Below are 13,102 nucleotides of genomic sequence, written 5' to 3' on the forward strand. Positions count from 1 at the left end.
GTGAAGACTATATAGCATAACTTAATCATCACATTACAGTCATACATTTTTAACAATTCAACCACAGAAAACGCTACGTATTAACAATAAGTGCAATCCATTATCCATGTTACTAACGCTAAACAAGGAAATCAACAAATCCCAAGCACAGGCCATGGACAAAGTTGGTATATACCTCTCTGAGCGTGTATTTGGACATGGACAACTTTATGTAGCCTTCTCATGAGTTCAGCGTTCATCTGACATTAAACTTAAAGTTATAAATACTCCAATACCAAGAAAAAATCATTCAAGGACAACAAACCATCTTTACTACAAATATTGTATATAAAGAGATATTCCAATAAATCTTTGTGATTTGCCATACAATGCGTTCTTTTCTTCCTATCCACCGTCTGAAACTGCGGAGGCAAAACAGGCGCGGGTTCAATCCGAACGAGCTCAACTGACGCATATACGCCTACAACGCGCGTCTCAAACCGCAGAGGCAGGGCAAGCACGGGTTCGAAACAACGCAAGCTCCTACAACGCGCGTCTGAAACTACAGCTGACCAGCGGGCACGGGTTCAAAACACCGGGGGTAGGCGAGCGAAGCGAGCAGGGGGTGGAGCCCCCTTGTAAGCAGAGATTTCACATAAACAGTTATAATGAAGTCATGCATTTAAAGTAGTAACCACAACTACAAAGAAACAAGAGAGCAAAATCAGGCAGTCCCCAGGTTACAAACAAGATCCATCCCTAAGTCTGTCTCTAAGTCAAATTTGTAGGTAAGTCAAAAGAGATGCATACGGTTCTTATTTAGCGTCAATTAGTCAGATGTTTGTCTTAGTATATCTACAATACTATATAAGAAAACAGTAAGGTCTGTGTGTCCAGTCGTTCGGAGCACTCTGATTGGTCAGTTTGGCTTTGGTGACGCGACGAAAGAGGAAGTGGGAGTGGAGTAAAGGTGCATGTTGGGAGAGTCGGCTTCAAAGATGTAAAATGTAAAACCAGACAGGAGGCACCTGTCTGAATGGAAGTCAGAAGGCACAGCAGGCATTTCTGAGGCCATCCCTGTTACAGTATCCTCTTTAATAAAATCCCTGTGTGCATCCATGTGTCCGTGTGTGTGTGTCTTCTGGTGAAGTGCGCATGCGCGGGGCACGGTGCGATACTTCAAAGGCCCCCTGACGCGTCACACAAGACAGAGAGGGCGGGACCTATAAAAAATCATGCGGCCGATCCAATCGGATTTCGGTAAATGAGGTAAGACCTAAAACATAACGCACGAAAAATTCATTCGGCTACTGAGACGCGGAGACCAGCTTCCCCAAAGAGGTGGGATTAGTGTTTGTTGTTGTGCAAGTGTTCACTCTGAGGTTGTCAGATTTGCGATTAACAAACTTGGCCCGGTAAAATGTTTTCCTAAATATACGAATTTTCATGATATTACAATAGGATGATTTTTAAAAGTAGATCTATTTTCGCGCTCATAAAATCCGTTGCTGGGGAGATGCCATACATACAATAATCAGCTGCACGCCAGCACAGATTAAAATACTTGCTGGAGAGACGTATTACTGTGAGCGAAAATTAAAGGTCCATTAAATTAAAGTGACGCATATTACAGCCACATACAAGCCAGTATTACTGTAACAGAAAATAGACGGTCCCTTGCCATTTAATATAGACTGTTCCTACTAATGTTTATGCACTACTGTTCTAGCGCCCGTTATTGTAATGGGCTAAATGACTAGTACAACAATAATTATGTCTCTGTTTTATTTTTAGGGAGAAATCTGGGTTCACGCCTGCCGACACAGTGGCCATCATGTTCTGCGCCACACACAAATCCCTCACGTTAGGTAAGCAGAGAACGTTTGTGTTTGTTTGCCTGCTCGGTGTTCAAAGTTCATCACAGTTGGAGACTGCGTAGTTGCACAATATTTCCCATCTCATAATGCTTCAACTTATGCTTCATTTCTGGACTGTGGACCTTCTGTGTGGGCATTACATGCTCTTTACAATTTTTAGTAAGTTTTCCCCAGTAGTCTAGTGCAGGTTTTCCTAATCTTTCTTGCTACCCAGTTTTGCCCTTCTTAATGTGTGGACGCGACAGTGAGGTTAAAGTCAACCTGCAAAAAAACGGAGTAGAGAGAAATTGGGCTTTAGTGAGACTGAGATGCTGAAGAGTGCAATATGGTTGGATGCAGGAATGACAGCTCAAGATGCAGTAAGGAAATTTTGGGGTGGGCCAACCAGGTCATCCCTTTTATAGTCCGGAGACAGTAAAATAAACAAAAACAACACTCGTTGGCGTGTGTCCCTTCAGCAGGAATCTCAAACTAAAGGCAAAATTTGCAGTTGCTCTAGCTGAGCTCCATCCGGTGGGTTACTCTGGCCAATAATGACTCCACCTTCCATGACTTTCAGGATTTTATGCCAGCTGGACTGAGCTAAATGCCTTAACCAGATGGCTTCTCGGCACTGTAGGAAAAAAAGGAGATGACAGCGTTAGCAGCAACACCCCAGCTCATCTTGGCGAGTTATTACATACCTCAACTGAGCCTGCAATGAAGTCCTCCGTCATGCATGCATGACAGTGCAGTAAGAACAGAAATTTCTTCCCTGATTCAGCACTCGGTATGATGAGTATCATCAGCAATGTTTAACATCACATGTAGCAGTTGTTTAAGTCGGTGAGCTCTTGCCGCTTTAAACCTTTTTAGGCACTGATGATGTTCCGTTCCACTCAGCTAGTTTTGTTCCTTACACGTGTGTTGGTATGCTGGTGGTGTGCAAATTATTTAAAATATCATAGAAATGGACTAAAACATCCCACATAACACATCTATCAAAATATTCAACTAAAAAGAGCCAAAATCAGAACAGTTTATTGGTTGTTTCTAGCCAAGCTTCCTATTTACAGTTTCTTGGCAATAGCAATAACCTTAAGTCTTTGAGGGCTGAATAACATTTTCCAAAAAGCACAGTTTCCTGAAAAGTATTGAAAGCAACGGTTTCTCACAGAAATCAACATAAGACGTCTGTTGCTGTGTGCTATGGCCGCCAGATCACCAGAAATGTGTGGCAGGCTGCCTGCCAGGCTGTCTTTACAATATTCGGGGGGTGGCAGCAGCTATCGCGGTCATAGTACATGACAATCTGGTTTGTACCTCTTGATAGATAGATAATTAATCCCAAGGGGAAATTCACATACTCTAGCAGCATACTGATAAAAAAAACAATAAATTAAAGAATGATAACAATGCAGGTATAACAGACAATAACTTTGTATAATGTTAACGCTTACCCCGTCGGGTGGAATTGAAGAGTCGCATAGTGTGGTGGAGGAACGATCTCCTCAGTCTGTCAGTGGAGCAGGATGGTGACAGCAGTCTGTCGCTGAAGCTGCTCCTCTGTCTGGAGATGATCCTGTTCAGTGGATGCAGTGGATTCTCCATGATTGACAGGAGCCTGCTCAGTGCCCGTCGCTCTGCCACAGATGTCAAACTGTCCAGCTCCATGCCTACAATAGAGCCTGCCTTCCTCACCAGTTTGTCGAGGTGTGAGGCGTCCCTGTTTTTTATGCTGCCTCCCAAGCACACCACCGCGTAGAAGAGGGCGCTCGCCACAACCGTCTGATAGAACATCTGCAGCATCTTATTGCAGATGTTGAAGGACACCAGCCTTCTAAGGAAGTACAGTCGGCTCTGTCCTCTCTTACACAGAGCATCAGTATTGGCAGTCCATTCCACTTTATCATCCAGCTGCACTCCCAGGTATTTATAGGTCTGCACCCTCTGCACAGTCACCTCTGATGATCACGGGGTCCATGAGGGGCCTGGTCCTCCTAAAATCCACCACCAGCTCCTTGGTTTTGCTGATGTTCAGGTGTAGGTGGTTTGAGTCGCACCATTTAACAAAGTCCTTGATTAGGTTCCTATACTCATCCTCCTGCCCACTCCTGATGCAGCCCACCATAGCAGTGTCGTCAGTGAACTTTTGTACGTGGCAGGACTCTGAGTTGTATTGGAAGTCCGATGTATATACAGTGCATCCGGAAAGTATTCACAGCGCATCACTTTTCCCACATTTTGTTATGTTACAGCCTTATTCCAGAATGGATTAAATTAATCTTTTTCTTCAGAATTCTACACACAACATCCCATAATAACAATGTGAAAAAATTTTACTTGAGATCTTTGCAAATTTATTAAAAATAAAAACATTGAGAAAGCACATGTACATAAATATTCACAGCCTTTGCCATGAAGCTCAAAATTGAGCTCCGGTGCATCCTGTTTCCCCTGATCATCCTTGAGATGTTTCTGCAGCTTCATTGGAGTCCACCTGTGGTAAATTCAGTTGACTGGACATGTTTTGGAAAGGCACACACCTGTCTATATAAGGTCCCACAGTTGACAGTTCGTGTCAGAGCACAAACCAAGCATGAAGTCAAAGGAATTGTCTGTAGACCTCTGAGACAGGATTGTCTCGAGGCACAAATCTGGGGAAGGTTACAGAAAAATTTCTGCTGCTTTGAAGGTCCCAATGAGCACAGTGGCCTCCATCATCCGTAAGTGGAAGAAGTTGGAAACCACCAGGACTCTTCCTAGAGCTGGCCGGCCATCTAAACTCAGCGATCAGGGGAAGAAGGGCCTTAGTCAGGGAGGTGACCAAGAACCCGATGGTCACTCTGTCAGAGCTCTAGAGGTCCTCTGTGGAGAGAGGAGAACCTTCCAGAAGGACAACCATCTCTGCAGCAATCCACCAATCAGGCCTGTATGGTAGAGTGGCCAGACGGAAGCCACTCCTTAGTAAAAGGCACATGGCAGCCCACCTGGAGTTTGCCAAAAGGCAACTGAAGGACTCTCAGACCATGAGAAAGAAAATTCAATGGTCTGATGAGACAAAGATTGAACTCTTTGGTGTGAATACCAGGCGTCACGTTTGGAGGAAACCAGGCACCGCTCATCACCAGGCCAATACCATCCCTACAGTGAAGTATGGTGGTGGCAGCATCATGCTGTGGGGATGTTTTTCAGTGGCAGGTACTGTGAGACTAGTCAGGATAAAGGGAAAGATGACTACAGCAATGTACAGAGACATCGTGGATGAAAACCTGCTCCAGAGCGCTCTTGACCTCAGACTGGGGTGACGGTTCATCTTTCAGCAGGACAACGACCCTAAGCACACAACCAAGATATCAAAGGAGTGGCTTCAGGACAACTCTGTGAATGTCCTTGAGTGGCCCAGCCAGAGCCCAGACTTGAATCTGATTGAACATCTCTGGAGAGATCTTAAAATGGCTGTGCACCGACGCTTCCCATCCAACCTGATGGAGCTTGAGAGGTGCTGCAAAGAGGAATGGGCGAAACTGGCCAAGGATAGGTGTGCCAAGCTTGTGGCATCATATTCAACAAGACTTGAGGCTGGAATTGCTGCCAAAAGTGCATCGACAAAGTATTGAGCAAAGGCTGTGAATACTTATGGACATGGGATTTCTCAGTTTTTTTATTTTTAATAAATTTGCAAAAACCTCAAGTAAACTTCTTTCACGTTGTCATTATGGGGTGTTGTGTGTAGAATTCTGAGGAAAAAAATTAATTTAATCCATTTTGGAATAAGGCTGTAACATAACAAAATGTGGAAAAAGTGATGTGCTGTGAATACTTTCCAGATGTACTATAGGCTGAACAGGACCGGAGAAAGGACAGTCCCCTGTGGCGCTCCTGTGTTGCTGACCACAATGTCAGACCTGCAGTTCCCGAGACGCACATACTGAGGTCTGTTTGTAAGGTAGTCCACGATCCATGCCACCAGGTATGAATCTACTCCCATCTCTGTCAGCTTGTCCCTAAGGAGCATAGGTTGGATGGTGTTGAAGGCGCTAGAGAAGTCCAGACCACTGCCTCTGTCCAAGTGGGAGAGGGATCGGTGTAGCATGTAGATGATGGCATCCTCCGCTACCACCTTCTCCTGGTATGCGAACTGCAGAGGGTCGAGGGCATGGCGGACCTGTGGCCTCAGGTGGTGAAGTAGCAGCCTCTCCATGGTCTTCATCATATGTGACGTCAGAGCGACAGGCCGGAAGTCATTCAGCTCACCAGGACATGATACCTTTGGGACTGGGGTGATGCAAGATGTTTTCCAAAGCCTGGGGACTCTCCCCTGTTCCAGGCTTAGGTTGAAGATGCGCTGTAGAGGACTCCCCAGCTCCAACGCACAGGCCTTCAGCAGTTGTGGAGATACTCCATCTGGACCCGTTGCTTTGCTGGCACGAAGTCTCCTCAGCTCTTTGCTTACCTGGGCTGCCGTGATTGTGGGTTGGGGTAGACTCTGTCCTATGCTGGTATCAGCAGAAGGATGGGTGGTGGGTGCAATACTCTGGGTTAGGATGGTCAAAAATTGTAAGTGGCTGTCCTCCCAGGCAAGCACTGCCGTAGGCACATCAGCTATTCAAACTTGTTCAGCACCACGATCAGCTCATGTTGGTACCTCACATTCATTTTTCATCACTTGTATCAAAATCAGAGTCTGATACGTCAAAGTCCAATTCAATTATACAAATAAAATGCAAAGCGTCGTCCACAGAGCATTTTGCTTTACGAATTCACCTTGATCTCACGTCAGATGTCGATGCCATGTTTGCCATTGTTTGCTCCTCGCTACTCATGCGAACACAGGGAATCTCAGTGAAACCAGTGAGGTTAACTTTCTTTCTAGCAAAGAGAGGCCAATCAAAACATAACAGTGGGTTTGGTCACCGTTTAATTACCACTGTCAATGCCTTCTTTTGACAAAAGTTGACATCAGCCCAGAAAGAAGAACTGAAGCCACTTAGTCTCAGTTTTTAGTGTCAGAGTCCAGTCACTGAGTCTCTCATGTTGTTTTAATTTTTGACCTTAACAACACAAGAAATTTTATACACAAAAGGAGGACATTTGCTTTATCATGTTCTTTTTGGATATCTAATACATTTTCTTCATTATTGTACCCCCGTATGCACAGATTCAATTTCTGCCGTTTCAGTTACCCTCCATTTGCCATGGCCTAAAAACATGAACAGGATAAGTGATTGTCGCATTTCATGCGAGCGTGTGAGGGCGTGCCTACGTGTCTGACATCATTGTCGCCGCGCTCATACGTCAAGTAGAGTATAAACCCACCTCCGGCGTTCTCGCTGTATGCATTCATTGCCGTGCTATCGCAGTATGGCTGTGAAAATAACCCAACATTTTGCCTCATAATGGCCCCAAAGCACCTAAGTTCATGTAGTGATGCTGGCCGTACTTCAAAGCCCAAGAAGAGCCGTGAAGTGCTTCCCATCAGTGAAAACGCTAAGATTGGATAAGCTGATGAGTACCCACAATCAGATATTTTTTAAGAAATAAATTTAAAAATGTGTGTGTATGATTTGTTTTTCATCACTCCATCGTTCCTTGAAAGTTATGCTAAAACCCGTTCATTCAAGAGAAAGAGAGAGCAAGTTTAATAATGTACAGTGTATTTTATTGTTATCCATCCAACCCACTGAATCTGAACACAGGGTCATGGGGGTCTGCTGGAGCCAATCCCAGCCAACACAGGGCACAAGGCAGGAACCAATCCCGAGCTGGGCGCCAACCCACCGCAGTATTTTATTGTTATTTAATGTTAATATGTTGTTGTGCATAATTTATCAATTAAAGTTTTGTATGTAAACAAAAAGCAACTAATATATAGTATCACAAAATAAAGGAAGCAGAAGCTCATAAAGAGCTGGGGAATTGTCCCCTTATAATGTCCGGTGGGCAAAATGAAGAACAGATGCAAAAATATATATAAATAAAATCCAGCGAGAAAATTCATGAGAGAACTACTTAACGGATTTAGATCGGGATTTTTTTCTAGAATTTGCTTGAATATTCCAGTTGATTCTCATCGCGCTATGTATCATAGTTTGCTTGCAGTAGCGATTTATTTGTGTGAATCTGAGAGAGACGCAGTGGGCCGAGGGGTTGGGGCCCTCCTCACTCACATGCCAGCCTCCGCTTGAGTCGCTCCACCTTTCGCCACATTTTAGAGCACACTTTGCCTCCACTTAGCTAGTGATACCTGTTTGTTCAGCAGACATTATCATCTAGAGATTGTTAAGGAGTAACGTTTGATGTTTTTGAAAGAGAGATCAGAGCTACGTGTGTTTTAGAGGATAGCTGCTCACTGGCAGAGATATCACGGCCATGTGCTCTTCTCCCCACAGGGGGGGACGCTCTCCCATCAGAGCTGAACACGATGAGATACAGTGGCGATGTTTGACGTTGGAGCGCACCACCTATCGTCCGCTTGGCCAGAATTACATTTTTTTTGATTGATTTTTAAAGTTATTCCTGTTTCAGGGGGACAGCTAGCAACTACCGTTTTTACTCGTGTATGATGCGCCCTCATGTAAGACGCGCACCCTAATTTTTACAAAGAAAATCGCGAAAACCGTTTTGCCCCGTGTACGACGCGCATTGTGATTGTATAGGAAGCGTTTTGGGCACGTTTTCCGCGAAATGCCCTTCTGTTTTTGTTGCATGATGAAAGTTTTTCTTTCTTTCTTACGCGCTCACGCTCTCTTGCTCTCTCTCTCTCTCTCTGAGAGAGAGGGAGAGCGAGAGCGAGCAAGAGGGAGAGAGAGGGAGAGCGTGAGAGAGCCCAAGCAGAAGAAGTAAACATTACAGAAAAAATTTCCTCGCGCACCTGATTTTCTAATGCTATTTTTCGGGAAAAAATGTGCGCGTTGTACACGCATAAATACGGTAATAAGTTTACAAACAGAGATTAACAGTCAATAAATTAAGCTTAATCCATCCATTCATTTTCCAACCCACTGAACCTGAACACAGGGTCACGAGGGTCTGCTGGAGCCAATCCCAGCCAAAACAGGGCACAAGGCAGGGAACCAATCCTGGGCAGGGTGCCAACCCACCGCAGAAGTTAAGCTTAATGCTTCAGCAAATCAACCAGAAGTATCAAGAATTACAGAGTAAAGTTTTTTGCACACTTTATTGTAGATTTAATTTTAAATGGATACATTTGCAACTTCTCCCATCAATCTTCTCTCAATAACCCCTAATGATAAGGTTAAAAGATGTTTTCAGAAAGGTTTGCCGATTTATTAAAAATCACAAACTGAAATCTCCCATGTTTGGAGGTACTCCGACCCTTTGCTGTGGCCCTCCATATTGTGCTCAGGAGCATCCTGTTTGTTTTAATTCAACTTGGAGTCCACCAGTGGGAAACTAAATTGATTGGAGATTGTGTAGAAAGGCACACGTGTCCCTGTATATAGAAGGTCCCTCAATTCACACTGCATGTCAGGACAAAAACCAAGCGATGAAGTCCAAGGAACTCTCTGTAGATCTCAGTGATCAAACTGTGGTGAGGCACAAGTCAGGGCAAGGGGATCAAACCATTTCTAAAACATTGAGTGTTCCGAGGAGCACATTGGCCTCAATAATAGTGAAAGAGAAGAAGTTTAGAATCACCAAAAAACTCTTCCTAGCGTTGGTCATCTGGCCAAACTAATAAACCAGGCAACTAGGGGTTTTGTTCGGGATGTGGCCAAGAACCTAGTGGTCACACTAACAAAGCTATAGAAGTCCTCGGCTGAGATGGAAGAACCTGCCATAAAGACAACCATCACAGCAGCACTTCATCAATCAGGCATGTATGGTAGAGCGGCCAGCCCGCTTGGAGTTTGCCAGATTGCATTTAAAGAACTCTGACCGGATGAGGAAAAGATTATCTGGTCTGATGAGACAAAAATTGGACTCGTTGAGCAGAACTCCAAGTATTATATCTGACAAAGACCAGACATTGCTCATCATCTGGCTAATATCATCCCTGTTGGTGAAGCACAGTGGTGGCAGCATCGTGCTATGGGGGTCAGAATTAAGGGAAGGTTGGACGCTACCAAATACAGAGAGGTTCTTAATGAAAACCTGTTTTAGAGTGTATGCCACCTCAGACTGGGGTGAAAGTTCACCTTTCAGCACAACAGTGACAGGAAGCATACAGCCAAGGCAATGCCAGAGTGGCTTCAGGACAAGTCTGACTGTCCTTAAGTGGCCTAGCCAAAGCCCAGACTTAAACCCCTTAGAGTTTGTGTGGCGATACCTGAAGATGGCAGTTTATAGAAGCTTCCCATCCATTCTAACAGAGCTTGAGAGGATCTGCCAGGAAGAATGAGATAAACTGCCCAAATCCAGGTGTGCAAAGCTTGTAGAGACTTACTTCAAAGCTGGAATTACTGCCAAAGGGGCTTCTACAAAGTAATGAATGAAGGGTCTGAACACTTATAAGAATGAGATCTGCAAACCTGAAAACATTTCACTTTGTCATTGTAGCTTATTTAGTATAAACTGATTGACAAAAATGGAAATATATTCATTTAAAATTAAAACCACAACACAGGAAAGTTTACATAAACTAAAGGGGTGTGAATACTTTTGAAATCCACTATATTTATCAGCTAGGTCACCTCATCATCTGACTAGGCCTCTGAAGTCACGTCTTAATAATATCATCAGCAGCTTTGGTCCTCACACACTTAGCTGACATTTCCAAACTCATGAATGGCCTCCCACCCAATGAAATTTTGCAAAGTATGTCAAAGAAAATATGAAGCTTCATCATGAACTGGGAAGAAGGAACAACAACGTAATTGAACTGCTGGTAGTTCTTGAGAATTTAGACACAGGGCAGGGACAACTCATCTGATTAAACTTAAAGTTCATTTATGGTCTGCCCCTGCTGTATTTCTTTGGAACAGATGGAGTCCATTGGCCTGAAGCTGAGACCTTAACCCCCACACCCCAGCACAAAGCATGTCTTTCAGTGTTATGCCTACAATAAAATGGCTGGCTTTGGTTTGTATGTCGGCTGTTAGACGTCTCCCTTATTTGATGTAGCAGAGTTCTGGTGTATCAACCTTTTCTGAAATGAAAAATGGCGATTTAAGTGATTGCTTTATGCACATCGGTTGAATGCTTTTGTGGGAATCTTTTATTGTCTCTCAGCTGTCTGCTTCCTTCAGAATATATATAAATATCTTTGTAATTTAAGCTTAAATCAAGCTGTCAGCTACCAAAGAACAGATCAAACCCTACTGCAGCATTGCAGAAAGCTGTTGGATAAGAGCTAATAAAGATGGGCTCCCTAATAACTGCAGTATTTTGTCTTCTCTCCTTTTGAAACGTATTTATATGTGAGCTGTGCAGGGAAATAAAGACTATTTAGGGAACGGCGAGTGTCAGTATTGAAAGAGAAAAAATATATTACACCTGCACTGTCTTTCATTTGCATGCCAGCACCACTTGTAGTGCTTATGTGAGGAGTTAACAGGATGATGTTAATTTTGGGCCAGCTCAGGATGGCATTTGGACATACAGTACAGTAGAGCAGAAGAAAATGAGGTCCTGGTGTCACTGCTGAGTAAAATGACACTTGGCCTACCACGGCACTGTAACCAGGCTGATGGAACGAAAGCCTCTTTCGTGACAGTTTTCTTCCAGTCTTCTTAATAGAAATGCTGGCACGTGATGCACAAGGTCTTTTCTTTGTTATTTTCATAAGGTGCACATTCCTATAGATCACAAGTCTGGAGTGGTCTTTCCATCTGCAGCCTGTCAAGGAAATGCATCCCAAGCACTAAAGACTTCATCAGATTTCCACTTTGAGATTACAACTTGACAAAAACAAAACATACAACATAATTTACTTCGAGTTTCCAAATGCCTTTGGCTCCATCCCACACTGAAGTTTCATTTTGAAAATAGGAGCTGCGGGCATCAGAGCCAGTCTCACGGGGCCAGACGTGTGCGTGAATACAAGTCTAGGGGTACCCTATTAAAAAGTGTGTAGAGAATAGCAGCTAAATCCAGCGCTGCGAAGGCTTCACACACACAGGACTTCTTCCTAAAACGCCCGTCCCCAGTTTCTCCAGTCTACGCATTTTAAACCACCACCAAGGTTTCAGGGAGAGAGGAAAAGATACTGAAGAAAAGAAAAAGCTATAATTGCTGTTATCCATTCAGGGAGTGCAGAAGCACAAGGTAACTGAAGATTAATCATTAATTTACACTTTGTAATGAGCACTGAGACAGTGGAGACAGACCGAAGCTACTGAACTCCACACATCTGAGAAGTGTCTCTGTCTGCTATGAGATCTTGCAGTCATTGTAACTATTGTATCACTATAGAACATAACAACAGAAAACAGAGTTTAGATAAGCATTGGGGTCTGTGGATATATGACCTGTTAAAACGCTCCTGCAATTTTGTCACCACATGTCTGCATGTTCAATTAGACACTCATGTTAACTTCCTTTAGTTATTTGTTTATATGTACAGTCTGAAGGTGGACGCTGTGCAGCCTCATCTGTGTATCTACTGGTGTCGTTAGGCGGATTTGTTGATTTGGGTGTTTTGAGTACCAAAATCCGCATCTCCTCTGGCTTTTTGTTATCTAAATGGTAGTCCTTTTGACATGGTGTGACACAGTTTACTTCAAGTGTATATTTTGCAGTTCATATTTTTCTGAATTTAGCTTTCAAGCTTACATCAACTTCTACATTGTGTAACAGCCAGCCGGGACAACCCTGCTGCATATGTTCTGGGGGGAGCAGCCATGGGCTCCTCAGTACCTCCCCCGAGACACTTGGTGGCAGCCTCCCTGGGTGAAGTTGGTGCCTCAGTTTCCCGCAGGGCTTCATGGGAGATGGAGTTCTCCACAACCCTGTGGGAATCTGGGGTGGCCGCCAGGGGGTGCTGCATGGATCCTAGGAGCCTTTATGGACACCTCTACAGCCCCGCCCGGAAGTGCAATTAGGCCCAGGTGGTCAAGCACCTGGAACACTTCCGGGTGGGCTGTAAAAGGGACCAGCCACCACCACTCCACAGCCAGAATCGGGAGGAAGAGGACGAGGTTGCCTGGGAGGAGTGGTGGTGCCAAGGTGAAGAGTTGTGTATTTTGCAGTTAAGTGCTTTGGGATTGTGTTGTGGCTGGGGGGTTCACGGGGAAGACGTGCCCTCCAGCTGAAGAGAAAATAAAAGTCTTTGTGGTTTTACACGTGTCCCTCTGTGTCAGTCT

General features: G+C 44.3%; 1 protein-coding gene across 1 annotated transcript in view; it reads left to right on the plus strand.

Moving 5' to 3' along the window:
• slc10a7 (solute carrier family 10 member 7) overlaps window positions 1-13,102 on the plus strand; it is a 501,455-nt gene that overhangs the window by 433,571 nt on the left and 54,782 nt on the right. Inside the window, exon 10 of the mRNA XM_028802719.2 lies at window positions 1,774-1,847. Within this exon, the coding sequence (XP_028658552.1) occupies window positions 1,774-1,847 (74 nt within the window). The remainder of the gene's footprint in view (window positions 1-1,773; window positions 1,848-13,102) is intronic.

This window comes from Erpetoichthys calabaricus, chromosome 5, assembly GCF_900747795.2.
Source record: "Erpetoichthys calabaricus chromosome 5, fErpCal1.3, whole genome shotgun sequence".
Classification (NCBI taxonomy): domain Eukaryota; kingdom Metazoa; phylum Chordata; class Cladistia; order Polypteriformes; family Polypteridae; genus Erpetoichthys; species Erpetoichthys calabaricus.